This window comes from Cervus elaphus, chromosome X, assembly GCF_910594005.1.
Source record: "Cervus elaphus chromosome X, mCerEla1.1, whole genome shotgun sequence".
Lineage (NCBI taxonomy): Eukaryota > Metazoa > Chordata > Mammalia > Artiodactyla > Cervidae > Cervus > Cervus elaphus.
Window position 1 is genome coordinate 41,510,723 of NC_057848.1, and position 16,407 is coordinate 41,527,129.

General features: G+C 40.4%; 1 protein-coding gene across 2 annotated transcripts in view; it reads left to right on the plus strand.

Moving 5' to 3' along the window:
• The window catches only part of DOCK11 (dedicator of cytokinesis 11), a 202,450-nt gene that overhangs the window by 41,892 nt on the left and 144,151 nt on the right, over positions 1-16,407 (plus strand). For both annotated transcript variants that reach the window (XM_043895989.1, XM_043895990.1), the window contains exons 2-6: positions 8,698-8,814; positions 8,891-8,980; positions 9,641-9,723; positions 10,889-10,958; positions 12,093-12,188. In XM_043895989.1, the coding sequence (XP_043751924.1) occupies positions 8,698-8,814; positions 8,891-8,980; positions 9,641-9,723; positions 10,889-10,958; positions 12,093-12,188 (456 nt within the window). The remainder of the gene's footprint in view (positions 1-8,697; positions 8,815-8,890; positions 8,981-9,640; positions 9,724-10,888; positions 10,959-12,092; positions 12,189-16,407) is intronic.

The following is a 16,407-nucleotide window of genomic DNA, read 5'->3' on the forward strand; positions in this document are numbered from 1 at the left end:
GAGTGAAAAAGTTGGCTTAAAGCTTAACATTCAGAAAACTAAGATCATGGCATCTGGTCCCATCACCTCATGGGAAATAGATGGGAGACAGTGGAAACAGTGTCAAACTTAATATTTTTGGGCTCCAAAATCACTGCAGATGGTGACTGCAGCCATGAAATTAAAAGACACTCCTTGGAAGGAAAGTTATGACCAACCTAGACAGCATATTAAAAAGCAGAAACATTACTTTGCCAACAAAGGTCCATCTGGTCAAGGCTGTGGTTTTTCCAGTGGTCATGTGTGGATGTGTGAGTTGGACTGGGAAGAAAACTGAGTGCTGAAGAATTGATGCTTTTGAACTGTGGTGTTGGAGAAGACTCTTGAGAGTCCCTTGGACTGCAAGGAGATCCAACCAGTCCACCCTAAAGGAGATCAGTCCTGAGTGTTCATTGGAAGGACTGATGCTGAAGCTGAAACTCCAGTACTTTGGCCACCTCATGTGAATAGTTGACTCACTGGAAAAGACCATGATGCTGGGAGGGATTGGGGGCAGGAGGAGAAGGGGATGACAGAGGATGAGATGGCTGGATGGCATCACTGACTCGATGGGCATGGGTTTGGGTAGACTCCGGGAGCTGGTGATGGACAGGGAGGCCTGGCGTGCTGCGATTCATGGGGTCGCAAAGAGTTGGACACGATTGAGCGACTGAACTGAACTGAACTGAAATAATACAAAGTGTTCTTCTAGTTTTAAAGAGCTACTTCACTATTCTCTCAATTTATTCAATCCTTTCTTTTTATTTTTACCTCTTTTTGTCCTATGTTTGAGTCATTTAAATACTAATTAGCACAAAGTGAACACAAAAAGTAAGGAAGTGACTGGATTCAAATCAGTTTTCCTACCTGTCAGCCAGCATATTGAGTAAACTTATAATTATCGGTTAAAATCAAGTTTTGGGGTATAGAGTTCATCAAAATTTTATTGTTTCATCTGTAGGTAATCTACATTGCTTTAATAATATTTGAGTTGGCTGTAATGAAAACACTTGTTAACCGAGTTTGAATTAATCATAGAGGATATATCAAGACTTGTCTATTTTGTGATTTAAAAAAATAATATAAATTCTTTGTAGGTTTTAAAAAATAGTTCTTGAGTTTGTATAAATAGCCAAATATACTTAGAAAAGTAATTTGGCACCTAAAAAGAATTCCTCCCTAGGCGAAAACTCTAAAGAGGAAAAAAAATGAGTTTTCTTTTTCCTCAGATTTAAATGCCTTTAGAACCTCATTTTGTTGATTTCTCAGAATCAAAAATCAAATTATAACTGAGATCTGAAAATGAATTCTGAAAGCTTTAGCGATCAATGAGCTGTCCCTGTCTCCTTGTGTGCTGCCATTTGGGCTGGGAAAGCATACGTGTAAGGTCAGTCTCTTTGTTTTATTGTCTGGCTTTGTGGTTCTCACGACTCTCTTCTAGGTTCTGTGGAGGATACCGAGGTGAATTAGACACGGTCCCTTGACAACATCTTACTGTTGTTTTTTTGTAATCTGATTCTGAACCATTTGAAGTTGAATCTGCCAACTCCTGCCCCAAAGTAAAAGACCTAAGGTGCTAATCCCTACTCATTGATGGCAAATGCTAAATTGGAAGCAACAACTAAGAAACGTAAAACTTCTTATCCAATTACAAGCTCCGTAAGCCAGTCATGCTCAGCATCATCAGGGCGATGAGAAGGCAAGATCTCACGTTGGTAAAAAAAAAAATAGTGTTGTTTGAGTCAGTGCCAGCAAATCCTAAATTGCCAAGTCTGTCCAAGGGAATTAAACGTGGTAGGATCGAGGATGGAGAAATGTTTTATATTTGTTTGTGTGTATTATGGTTAGGAGTACTGGTTCTGGAGTCCATCAGATAGATATAGATTTGAATCCCAGCTCTGCTAATATGTGGCAGTGGACCTGCCTGAGCCTCAGTTTCCTCATCTGTAAAATGGGCATAATAAAAGAACCTCCTGTGCAGAGATTTTGCAGGAATTAAGTGAGATAATAGATATAAAATACTTAGTGTATATTAATGCTTAGTGTACGAGCATTGTTTTCTCCTCTAGGTGCTTACGATCTCGCTAAGGAGACTAGTATTCAAAGTACCCACAATGCAATTACAGCTCTATGTGAGCAAATGCCACAGTAGTTGGGAAAGACGTTAAGGGCTGTGGATGAGAGAGGTTGGAGGTTGGACTGTCACAGGAAGAATGTGAGAGCCAAGGTGGAAATTAGGAATGAGCATGACCCATGGTCTCATGAAAAGTATGATTTTCCCTTTAGCTGTTTGTTAGCTGTAAGAAAGGTCAGTGTCTTGAATGAGATTTATAACTGGGTATTTGTGCCAAGATCTGTCCTGAAAAATAATCTTTATTAAAATATGTTCATGTCTATTTTGCCAAGTCGGTTGTACTAACTGAAAAGATGGCCTTCCCTCCACTAGCATCATCATCCAGTTTATATTAATTCAAAGCTTCTTTGGTACTTGAGTTCCTATTTGGAAAAAGGGAAAGAAATGAGCTGGTGAAAGGTAATCATATGATTGACAAAAGACAAGGACATAATAAAGCCAGATACTCTTGACATGAACCTTATGAAAAATTCCTCACAGTCATGGTTCCTTTGTTGCCATGCTGTGTAGAGTCCCCCTCTAGAAATCTCTAGTCTATAGTGGTGACGTTTCTCATTTCTGCTAGTTGCAGCTCAAATTTTGCTGCTCCTTACCATCCCACCACTCTTGACAGATACCTAATCTCCAACCTTACAGAATTTATCAACAAAAGTAGAAGATGAAATGATCCGAGACCATGTATAGCCACATAGGAGAATTCTTTTGATTGCTATACATGTGAATAGATGGGCTCACAGTTAATGTGCAAGAACACTTGTGCAGTTGTTTTGTTGGAAGAAAATGTGATATCAAAGGGTCTGACACATGTGTGGAAGCCAAATGGGGCTTCAAGTTATAACAGTTTCTATGATCAAGTTAACCTTCTTGGCTTTATCAGCCTCCCTCTCTAGACCATGAGCTCCTCAAAGTGAGTTGAAAATGAAAGCTGCTCAGTCGTGTCTGACTCTTTGCAACCCCACAGACTGTATAGCCCATGGAATTCTCCAGGCCAGAATACTGGAGAGGGTAGCTTTTCCCTTCTCCAGGGTATCCTCCCAACTCAGGGATCGAACCCAAGTCCTCCCACACTGCAGGCAGATTCTTTACCAGTTGAGCCACTCAGGGCTAGCACAAAGCCTGGAGCTTAGCAGGGACTTGATAAGAGTGCTCTGTCCCCCAACCCACCCACTTTCTTTTCTGCATTGCTGGAAGCAGCATGTCCCCAGTGGGCCATTTTGAGCGTAAAGAGTTATTTTGAGATCTCTGTGGAGAAAGCCCTCCAAACCCTGCTCCAAATGTCTGAAACAAAAGGGGAGCTAAATCCCTTAGGGGGTCTCTGGAGTCATTCCCAAGGGAGGGAAGTGGGCAACGGGTGGGAAGGAAAGATGCATGGAATAACCCCTCTGTTTGAGTCTTCCTTCTTTTCTAAGATGGTTGTTATTTTCAGTATGATTCTGTTCAGATGCCATTGAAACCATAGTCTGATCACAATACTGAGAAAATCAGCTTCTAACTTTTGCTCTCCATCATTCTTCTTAAACCAGTTGTTGCCGCTCTCCTTCTGGCACCAAAACTTAATGTGGAGAAGGAGGTGGCAGGGGGAGATTTTGAATTGGCTCCATGCCCCACTGCTAAGCCTTCTGCCTGCTCTGCTCTCTCTCCCAGTGTGATACAGAAGGGATTCTGTCAAGCAGTGTTCACTGCAGACTTGCAGAAGAGACATTCTTAGCATTCTTAAGGAGAACTAGTTTCTAAAGTCAAAAATTTACCAGCGAACGAATGACCTTTGGTGTAATATCTAAACAGAAGTAACCCAGGCTGATTTTGCACTGTTGACAGAGAAATATTACATGATTATGGTTACTTTTTAAAAATTAAATTAAAATGATACAGTTTCCAATGATATAGCATAAACCAGCTTGCTAGTAATGTGCACTTTTATTTTTACTTATTTATTATTTATTTGGCTACTCCAGGTCTTAGTTGTGGCATGTGGGATCCAGTTCTCTGACCAGGGATGCAACCCGGGCCCCCTGCATTGGGAGTGTGGTGTCTTAGCCACTGGACACCAGGGAAGTCCCTGTGCCCTTTTAAATACATGAGTGGTTGGAGGGTTGAATATATGCTTGCATATACATATTTACATATTATTTTAGGATTGCAAACTTGGTTTTACATTGATACATACATAAGATGATGAATGATCAGTCACACTGTACAGTAGATATACAGGGACCACCACTAAAGCATAAAGTCTTCAGTGTTTGATGCTGGTGGTGATGCCCAATGAGGATACGTCTTTGTACCTTCCTCTCTTTGTACCAAGAAGCGGATTGTATCTGAATCTGTACTCATGAGTTCCCTTTTTCAATCTCTGTCATTTCAATCTATGTTAGAAATCAGAAAATTATCTTAATTTGTGGAATTGTGCATTTCTTCACAGTTTGAGGGTTTATACATGGATGTCTGTTTAGATTTGCTACTAGTGTCCTAAGTCTGGAAGAGTGTACTGTGTTCTAAACCATGGTACAGAGATTGACGTTTAAAATTTTATTTTACTAGGGATTAGGAAAATATTGACTTAGTTTCCTCTGGGGGACTGACACGAAGTTTACTGTTTCAGTAAATCCATTTCAATGGAAAAGAGATTTGAAGACAAATATGAAGTACATAATAGCACAGAAGTTGTGGCAAAAATCTTTGAAGACTTTTTACATGAGTAACTTGAGTTGGGAGACACTGCTAAGAACAGAGGGGCTTCCCAGGTGGCTCAGTGGGTAAAGAATCCGTCTTCAATGCAGGAAATCTGGGTTTGATCCCTGGGTCGGGAAGATCCCCTTGAGAAGCACATGGCAACCCACTCCAGTTTTCTTACCTGGAGAATCCCATGGACAGAGGAGCCTGGCCGGCTACAGTCCATGGGGTTGCAAAGAGTCGGACACAACCGCAGCGACTGAGCACGGACGCACACTAAAAACAGAAAAAGGCTCAGTAGTTGGAAGACCTGGATTTGAATCCTGATTCTACCGTTGGATATAGACAGTTGATCTTAAGCCTCTGAGCCAGTTTCTTCATGTGTAACTTTGAAACAATAGTATTTTCCTTGTCTATTTCATGGGTTTGGGTTAAGAAACAGGTATAATACATATTGAAAGTGTTTTCTTAAAACTTTAAAGTCATTTTGGAGTGAAGCAACACCCAAACCCCTAATAATATAACCAACAAGTTACTTCAAGCGCCCTCAGGAATCAGTGACTATGAACTTTCAAAGGCAAACCTTTTTTTTTCTCCTACATGGTGAAAACTGAGTAGGTTCCAAATTTAGGCCGACGGTTTTCCTGTCACTACTTAGGAAGAGAAGACTGAAACATATGCTTGCTTCTCTCCAGATTATATAAGTGCTTTTGCCTTTTACTTAATGCTGCTACAGAATTTAGAGAAGTACACAGTGGGAGCTTGCTATGATTTGGATGTTTATAAAGTACCGTTTATTATAACACAGTGTTCTTGCATTATGAGAAAGCACCTTTTCAGGCCAAGCCGTGCACGAACTGGCAGGAAGGCAGTGCCCAAACCTGAAAGGAAGACCCTTTTTGTGTATGATAGAAGCTTTATTTAGGGTAACCCTGTAAGTCTGATCATCAAATGATAAAGCCAAATTGGAAAGTTAGATAAGCATTTTATGTTCTAGACTGCCAGGCAAGGGGATATATTGTATACACATGGCTGATTCACTTTGCTGTACAGTAGAAATGAACACAGCATTTTAAAGCAACTCTACTCCAATGCAAATTAATTTTTAAAAAGTATACATAGACCGCCAGGCAGAGCTGCTATTAAATCATGATAATTCTAAAAGTCAAAGGTTTTCATTGTCTCTGATGCCAACAGAGTTACACTGAATCCTACTGGAAGGGAAATGTAGGGTGAGGTTCTTTGGGGCTGACTCCTACTGTAGCCTTTCTCTTCCACTGACAGTTTGGGCTTTTAATGCCTGGGAGAGGGCTGGAGAAAAAAAAATTCAGATCAGAGGCAGCTGGCTGATGGGAGGGAGCCCTTAGTCCTTCTCTTTTTCCTCTTAAAAAGATGAAGCTTGATTCACAGGCCTAGATCTTCTTTCAGGGGAAGATCTGTGGGACTCAGAATAGCTACTCTACCTTTTTCTGCATTCGAGCTACCACTGATAAAGAAATAGGACCAAAGACCCAGAATGCTTAGTTGAATCAGTTTTCTATGAAAAGTGAAACCTTGTTTTCTGTAACATGAATATGTGGCCTTTAAAACACACGGAGAACTGCAAGTTTCATTTTTAGAGTGCATATACTGCACATGTAAATAAGTGGTTCATTTTGCTGTATCCTTTAGCATATTAATTTGACAACTACGTTAGAAAGCTGAAGGAGGATTTTTTCTTTTTCAAAGTTACTTTGAGTAGGTACTTATGAAATTACTATGCAGAGAGATTAATAGATGCTAATCCAACAGGTTAAACATTGAAATTTGAGGACTGTTTTTGTAATCTGTATGGGAAGATAGTTGGCACCAAAAGCAAGACTTTGAAATTTTTTTCACTAAGTCTCGCCTTCTTCGATGGGGCTTTATTCACTTTATTCTCATTTTTCTCTGAGAAATGGATCACACATTGATTGTTAGGGCTGGAAGCTGCATTCACAGTGTTCTTTCATTGGGTCCATGAAACATGGTAAATGTGGGACAAGGGGGTCAAATTTTCCTATCAGAAAAATCTCTGCATTCACAAACTAAGAGTTTTTTTCTTTTGTTTCAACTCATTTTACATGCATATCTATAGACATGATAGGGATAATCTGCTTGATTTAATCCCATGGGTTGATAATTCTCAATTTGACTTGAAATAAAGTATATCTTTGTTCAGATCTTTTTTTCCAGCAGACTTATTGGGATATAATTGAAAAATAAAAGTATATATTTAAAAGCTTCAATGTGATGATTTAATATATATGTATCATTGGGAAGTGATTACCACAATCAAGTTAATTAGTACATCTATCACCTCACATGATTACCTTTTTTGTGTGTGTGAGAATGTCTTAAGATCTACTGTCAGCAAATTTCAAGTATACAATACAGTATAGTCACCATGCTGTACATTAGATCCTCAGAACTTAACTTATAACTGAAAGTTTGTACCCTTTGACTAACTTCTCCCCATTTTCCCTCATCCCCCTGCCCTTGGCAAGCACCATTCTACTTTTTTTTAGATTCTACCATATAAATGATACCGTATAATACTGACTTATTTCACTTAGTATAATGCCTTCAAGATTTATTCAAGCAGCAGAATTCCTTCTTTTCTGTGACTGGACAACCTATCTTTCTGTCTATCTACCTACCTATCTATCTATATACGTTATATTGTTAAAAAATCCATTCCTCTCTTGATGGAAACCTAGGTTGTTTCCGTGTTTTGGTTATTGTGAATAATGCTGCAGTGAACTTGGGAGTGCAGCTATCTCTTTGAGATAATGATTTCTTTTCCTTCAGATATATATCCAGAAGTGGGATTGCTGGATCATATGGTAGTTCTATTATTAATTTCTTGAGACACCTCTATACTGTTTTTGTTAGCATCTTTTAGATTTGTTGAAGGTAGGAGATGGGATCCTATTCCAAGTTCAGTACCTTGCTCTTTAGTATCTTTCTGTATTTCTCAGGCAAGGGAAGACTGCATGAAGTAGAAAGAACAGAGCTTTGGAGTCAGATGCAGGTCTAATTCCAGGTGGGCAAGTTACTTAACCTGATTTGAGTCCATGATTTCCTCATCTGTAAAATGGGGACAAAGATCCAACCTGTTTCATAGGGTTATTATGAGTCTTACATGAAAAACTGTAGAGAAAGCACTTGGCATGGTGCCTGGCATCTAGAAAGGGCTTAGTAAATGCTGTTATCTCTCTTATTAAATGAATAACATCCTGGATTTCTCAGAGTCACTAACCCTCCTCCTGGTAACCTTAGTCTCGGGCTGGACTCTACTGTCAATGGCTGTGTCACCTGCAAGTCCCACAGGGACCCCTGACTTTGCCACCTGGAACCTCATCCTTTCATGCCCTGTCCACTGAATCAAGCATCTCCAGGACCCATACCTGCCCCAGCTATGACAGAACTTAAGGCATTCTTTGGACAGCATGCCTGGTACCGAATGGGCACAGGGATGTTGGTATTCTCTCCCTTTCAGTTACCCAGTGAATAGTGCATACTCATTATCAACTCACAGGCTTCTAAATAGGCCACTTTTTGTTTTGCCTTAAATTCAATAAATTGTTGGGAGGTATACGGACAAGCAGAATACAGGGCTGTCTCTCCTGAACTCTTGCCTTTGGCAGAGAGATGTGTGTGTGTGTGTGTGTGTGTGTGTGTGTGTGTATTTGGTGTGTGTGTCTAATTATAGAGATGGTTTCTCTCATAAAAGTGTCTCCCTTAAGTGCTGATTATCAGTAATCCCTTTGGTGAAATAATGTATCTTGGACATATGACAAGGAACTTTCAGTGTGTTTGACAGTATTACTTTCTTTTTGTCTCTTATAAAGGAAAAGACCAAAGTTGTTGAGCCCTTGGACTATGAGAATGTTATCGCCCAAAGAAAAACTCAGATTTACAGTGACCCGCTCCGAGACCTGCTTATGTTTCCAATGGAAGATATATCTGTGAGTCCGCTAGTACTTCTTCAAAATTGCATTTTTCAGGCTGGTTCGTATAGCAAGAATATTCTATGTCTTCTAGATCTCTGTGATCTGTCGTCAGCGCCGAACAGTCCAGTCCACTGTACCAGAAGATGGTGAGAAGAGGGCCCAGAGTTTGTTTGTCAAAGAGGTAAGAGGCTCAGAGGCCACAGAAGAAAAGTCATTATTCATTCATTTAATAAATACTGTATTTAAAATACTCTTAGTGTAAATGGAAAACAAAATTACTAGAACTTAACTGACCTACATAATAAGTCTATTTGATGTGACATAGAGGATACAGCTTAAATACTTTCATAAGTAGCTTGTATTCTTAGTCTTTTTTTTTTTTATAAACTTGAATACTCTTTGGACTTGAAGCCAGAGAGTCCAAGAGAACATGTGAATTGGGATTTATTACCACCAACTGGTTTAGGAAGACACAGTTGATCCCCAAAGGAAGATCTCAGTACCAGCATTCCCCAGATGATTTTTAAAAGTCTGTCAGCTTATTGCTGCTGCTGCTGCTTCGTCACTTCAGTCATGTCTGATTCTTTGTGACCCCATGGACTGTAGCCCACCAGGTTCCTCTGTCCGTGGAATTCTCCAGGAAAGAATACTGAAGTGGGTTGCCATGCCCTTCTCCAGGGGATCTTCCCGACCCAGGGATTGAACCCAGGTTTCCTGCATTGCAGGCAGATTCTTTACCCCTGAACCACCAGAGAAGCCCCGTCAGCTTATTACCAGACATAAAAACAGTGTGCATGTACCTTTCCTACATTTCAAATTAAAGATTCCTATTTTCTTTCAGTGTATTAAAACCTATAGCACAGATTGGCACGTGGTGAACTACAAGTATGAAGACTTCTCTGGAGACTTTCGAATGCTGCCATGGTAAGTTTGGAATTTAAGAGAAACTTTCAAGAGGCGAGTTGTTAAACATTTTACATTTTTTCAAACCACTTGTGAAGCTTCTCAATTATAACAGATAATAAAGCAAAACTCAAACAACCAGCATGTTTGGTAAGTGTGTTTTGGGTAATTGGATATTTTTGCTTATTGAAATTTTTTCCGAAATGGACGTGTTCACTTCTTGGCTTTGGTGCATGTATATTGACCATAAAATCATCCTTCTTTGATTCTGGATAATGTTGTGAGCATTTTCTAGTGCTGTCAGTGAAAAAGCTAGAAGACATTTGATTCAGTTTGATGGCCCCAGACATCTCTTGACAAAAGTACATGTCTTGGAACTTTCCAGGTGATCCAGTGGCTAAGAATATGCCTTGCAATACAGGGGACATGGGTTAGATTCCTGGTTGGGGAACTTTGACCCCATATGCTGTGAGGCAACTAAGCTCGTGTGCCACAACTAAGACCTGATGCAGCCCAATAAATAAGTAGATAATTTTTTTTTTAAGTGCATCTCTTTCATTTAAGTTGAAAGGCTGCTGTGAGCACTCTGGCCCAACAGCCAGACTGTCAGGGTTCAAATCTTATTTCTACCACTTCCTAGCTGGGTGACCTTGGGCTAGTCACTCAGTCACTTGAACACTCTTTCCTCCCCTTTTCATCCGTAAGATTATTAACCTCACAGGATATCACATGGGAGATGTTTTGGAGGAATAAGACTTGGTGTAGCCTTTGGTAGCTTTCAAGGCACTTTCCCAGAGAAGAAAACTGAGTCTTAAAAATGTCCTTTAAAGCTGAGTCCTAAGATGGTCATTCCAGGATCATATAGCAAACAGATGGAAGAGCCAGAATGACATGGGGTTGCTTTTTGGCCTGGGAAAGATAAGGTCCCACAACCACTGACAGCTCTGGCGTGCATTCCTTGCAATTTGGGCTTAGTTACGTCTTTGCTGTTGGCTGCCCATGTGGGAGTCCTTTTACAGAAGGTAATGCCAGAGGGGAGAATCTGAGTTTGAAAGGGAGAAAAGAATTCCACCTTCTTATGTCTTGGTATTTTCTTGGTTGTGAAAGAAAGAAGTCTACTCATCTTGATTTGGTTTCTTTTTTTCTATTTTGCTCAGTGTCTAAGACAACTCTTTTGTATTTTCAGCAAGTCTCTGCGACCAGAAAAGATTCCCAATCATGTATTTGAGATTGATGAGGACTGTGAGAAGGATGAGGTAAAGATGGGGGCAACTGCACTGGTTTCTTCAAGGTCCCTTGTGTTGAGAGAGATTTCTCTGAGAAAAGATGAGGGAAAGAATTGTTTATGAATGATCTGGGGCAAACTTTCAAGCTAATGGGTGTTTTTTTTTTTTAAATTTAACATTGTTGTATTTCCAAATGGAGTTTAGGAAAAATAAAGTGAAATGGGCAGTGATGTGTGTATAAACCCATTTTCCCACCTGTGGGACACACTTGTGGAGTTGCTTTTCCCACACCGGGCATGTGGTGTGGTGATTCATCTGGATTTTCCTGCTTAATAGATCCCTTTTGGGACAGAGGACCCAGATGTCTATGACATTTTGAGGTGAAGTTTGACCATTTACATAATGCAGAAGACTTTCCCACAAGACAGCCCATATGATCCAGTAAATATTGAGTGTCTATCGTGTGCATGGCACTGTGGACTTAAAAAATATCCACAACCTAAAAGTTGAGAGTTACGTTTTTATTCAGTCGACATTTTAAGGACTTCAGGCCCTGGAGACAGCATCTCAAGTAACCCTGAAAGAACTGTGCAGTGGAGGCAAAGAGGAGGAACCAGGTTACTTAGAAGTTTTGTGATGAAGGGCAGGAATTCTGAACATCAAAAGATGATTGTTAATTAAAGAAAACCAAGTTAAGGAATTTAGCACTCTTCTTTGTATGGAAAGATGCAAGAGTCAGGACTCATTGACATCATTCCTTTGATGTACACCTCTGCTATCTGGAGCCAGGATCCTGAGTTTCCTCAGGGCTCCCTGCAGGGAGTGGCTGCTCCCTGATGGCTGCTAGATGGCAGGTATTCTTTCCTTCCTGGGTTCTCTCAGGGCTCACAGCTCACCATCCTTGGTGGCTGCAATTGCTGTTGACTTTGACATCCTTTGTCTACTGATATGGCAGGCAATATTCCATTTCTCAGCACAGAGCCTTTCATCCTGTTGTTAACAATTTCAGGTTTAATCAGGCATCTTCAAGGGGGAGTGGGGAGGTGCAGGGAGAGGGAGCTTTATGCTTTGCAAAATGGGGCAGGGCCTAGTTCGTGCTCCCCAATTGTTTGATTAGATAATGGGCCAGCTGCTGTTTCACTGATGGTTTTCCCTCTGTTTCAGGATTCATCATCTTTATGCTCTCAGAAGGGTGGTGTGATCAAACAAGGCTGGTTGCATAAAGCCAATGTAAATAGCACCATCACAGTTACCATGAAGGTAGGAAGTAGTTATTATTATTATTTCATCATTTTAAGGATAGTGCCATGACTAGCCTCTCTGGAAACAATATTTCTTTTTAAAATTTTTTTAGCAAGGAGCCCCAGCAAAAAAAAATTCTTTAGTGAGAGAATTCTCACAGAAGTATGGAATTGAAGAACTCTGAAACCTTAGCTAAATTTAGAAGCGTACCTTTTTAAAGAAATGTAATTATTATCTTCTGAATCAGGGTGTTTGAAAAGGAGGCTGTCAGTTGAATGAAGAAAATAGCTTTGAAACAAAAAAGGCATCAAAGGTTCCTGTGTGGAAATGAATGTAAATTGAGTAGAAGAATAGGGTACTCTCTTTCTTTAACAAATTTAATTAGTTGCTCATTCTATGTTGATCACTATGGGGAAAATGTATGGATATCTAAGATGGTATTCCTGGTCTCCAGAAACCTCCAAACGAGATTTTAAAAAATATACAAAATTAGCTACTATACCAAGGCATACCTTAGTCCAGTCAGAACTAGAGTTTTGTAGTTTGGCCAGAATAGCAACTTTATGCATGGGGTTTGTGCAAGATGAAGTTAGAAACATTGAGAGGGATCAAATTGTGCCATGAATGCCTCAGACATGAAGTTGGCTTTTGTTCAGGAGGTGGTGGAGGGCCATTAAAATCCAAAGGTAAAACTAACAAGCTACTTGAAAATTCTGAGCAGAAAACCAAATTATTCTCTGATACCAAATATAACTGTTCTTTCGGATATTCAATATCACATCATGTGGTTTGCCGAGGGTGATTCACACTTCCATTAAGTATAAAAGGTCATTCTATCTTCTACATAGCCTGCAAGCAGAAACCATGGGTGTCTACCAAGGGAAGACTCAAGTTCTATCTTAATTTAATATTTTGCCTGCTGCTTTCCATTTAGTGGTTATGTCCTGTTCTCACTTTCATTTTCAAGTGCTAAAAATAATGAATCTAAGTTGCAGAATACTTCCTATATGTCTCTCGCACCTAAACCTGTGCTTTGGCACGTGGTGAGGATAAGAAAATCCATTTATGGATGACTTGATCTGTGCCAGCCTCCATATTGAATGTTTCATATTCTGTATCTCTTTTAATCCTCATGGCAGTCCTAAGATACAGGTAGAATTATTATTCTTGGTTGACATGTGTGGAAAGTGAGGCACAAAGAAATTCAGTGATTAACCCAGGGTCATATAGCTTTGATTTTTCAGAGGTAGGATCAGAACCTACGTAGGCAGATGCCTGAGCCTATGATCTTAACCAGCATGTTGTTGGTGCTCCCTAGCTGAGTGAGTGAGATTCAAGTCTTTATTATATTTCCTATCAAAATTATCAGGTTCAGAAATGTCCATGTGAAGGTGATAATTCTGGGCAGTTTCTTAGAAAATGGTTCTATGGTTTTTGATTCAACTCTCTTCCCCTAACTTCTCAAAATATTAAAATGCTTCACCCATACTTAAGCTTTAGTCCAACATTAAGTAAATGTATGAAAATCTGGATTCCTAAAAGGAGACATCAGGGAGTTAATATCTTTACAAAACCATTCACCACAGGATTCCTTTCAACAGTGAGTTAAGTCTAATGACTTTGGGACTTCCCTGGTGGCTCAGATGGTAAAGAATCTGCCTACAATGCAGGAGACCCGGGTTCCATCCCTGGGTTGGGAAGATCCCCTGGAGAAGGAAATGGCTACCCACTCCAATATTCTTGCCTGGAGAATTCCATGGAAAGAAGAGCCTGATGGGCTACAGTCCATACAGTCCATGGGGTCACAAAGAGTCAGACATGATTGAGCGACTAACACTTTCACTTATAATGACTTTAAATTATAATTTGTTTTACATATAACTTTTTTTAAAAAAAGAAATTCTTCTTTGGTTTGTTTCTATTTGGCTCTGCTGGGTCTTCACTGCAGCATGCAGGCTCTTCATTGTGGCACACACGCTTCTCTAGTTACAGAGTGGACTCAGTTATGGTATGTGCGCTCTCTAGTTCTGGCATGTGGGTTAGTTGCTCTGCAGCATATTGGATCTTAGTTCCCCGACCAGGGATAGAATTTGCATCCCATGCATTGGAAGGTGAAGTCTTAACCACTGGACCACTAGGGAAGTCCCAATATTGCTTTTTAAGGAGCTTGTATATTATAAAATCCAAATGCAGTTGTCTGTAAAAGGTGTATGCTTTCAAATTTTCTATCAGATAATTCATGAACTACAGATTGATTGTGGTAGGCAGAATAAAGCCCCCCCCCACCCCCCCGCCCAAGACATCCGTTCCCAATCCCTGGAATCTATAAATGTTCCCATACATGGCAAAGGGGAGTTTGAAAAATCACTAATCAGCTAGTAGGGAGATTAGCCTGGATTATCCAATGTAATCATAAGGGTCCTTTTAACTGGAAGACAGGAAGTAAAAGAGGAGAGTTAGGGAAAGAGATGTAAGGGTAGAAGCAGGGTCAGAGAGAGATGCTATGTTGCTGGCTTTGAAGATGGAGGAAGGGCAGAGAAATGCGGGCAGCCTCAGGAAGCTGGGAAAGGCAAGGAAGTGGATTGTCCCCTAGAGCCTTCAGAAAGGAGCAGAACTCTGCTCTCACCTTAATTTTAGCCTGGTGACAGCCATGTCAGATGTCGAACCTTCAGAATTGTGAGATAGTACATTTATGTTGTTTTTAGCCACTAAATTTATCGTAGCTTGTTATAATGGAAATAGAAAAGCAATTCGCTCAGTTAGTCAAAGATTGATTGTTCAGCTTTTGTATCATCTCCCCCTGAGGTTTAAAACTCCACTACTTACAAAGGCCAAGCAGGAACCATAAATTCATGAAGTGGGTGGTGGGTCTGAGGTGACCTGGTGACCACGTGGCCTGGCTGAAGGGGACAGCTGCTGCTTGTTTCCGGCTAACCGTTTGTATGCTGCTGCTGAGCTAGGCTCTTTGCTTCCCCCCTCCTTTTTTTTATCCCCAGCTGTTCATATTTTCGCCACTTCTTTCTTCTTCTTTTTGAAAAAGTGAGATATAATTCACATAGCATAAAAACACCTATTCTTTCCAAAACCTTTACCAAACAGTAGGCAGAGAAAGGAAAAGAAGAGAGTAAATCAATTTGGTCATATGTGCTACACAGTTCTTTTTTTAAAAATGAGTGGGGGATAATTTGAAATATAAAGGCCATCATGAGCTTTGGGAATTGTCTCTGGTGATGGATTTTATTTATCCCTGCTCTTCTTTATTATGGATTCTGAGTTTCCATTTTGGATTTCTGGGAGCTGAATATACAACCTATGTTCTTCTGGTTTTTACTTCCTAAAACCATAGCAAGAAGTAGTGGATTTCCAGATTTTCTCATGGCTAGACTGGGCATGAGAGGAAGGTCCAGCCAGATTCAGTTAAAGGTATCTGAAGGATTTCACCAAGATATTTTTTTCCCTATGAAAATTGTGCTTTAACTCTTATTTAGTTTAGCATCATTGAAATTAGTGGAAACTTGTAGTGTTTACTGTGCTCTTTCTCTCTACATAAACAGAGGGCGTGTGAGTGTATGGAACAGGCAAGGGGAAGATGGGGCGTGGGTATCAGTTTTATAGTCGTCAGGCTAAAGTTGGAATGAGGGCCAAAGAAGAAGTACAGGCCAATAAACCGAGATGCACTGGAGGCCTCAGGCTCGTATCCCTAGGTGCCGTGTACGGGGTGGGAGATCATACACATCAGGCCTGGATTGGCTCAGGCAGAGGACAGAAGAACCGAGGCAGAGGGCTAGAGTTTATGAGACACTCTGAAAGGGAAAATTCTATATATTTCCTTCTACTGTGCCAATCTTTGATGTGAAGAATATTAATTCCTCTCCTGAGTGAATGGAAAGATGATTCAGGTATGCTGTTGGTTGAATCATTTTCCGGATCCTGGTGGTAGTTTGACTTTTGGTACATGCAGAGTCCCCTGCTTGCTAGGAACTCCAGCCCATGCTGGTGACAGGCTTCGGTGGCTTCAATAATGAGCTCACCACAGGGCTAGTGCTCGCAGAGTTGAGAGCAAAGAACCTTTTCTATCAGAAAATTTGCGTGTTGACAGCCCCTGCAAATTCATAGCAGGCTAACCAGGAAGCTACAGCAGAAGGCTCTGGATATTAATCATGACTCATTGGCAAATAACAGCCTACAGGAGCCATGCGTCTGCCCTCCTATTTTATCTGCATGTCTTTGATGCGCT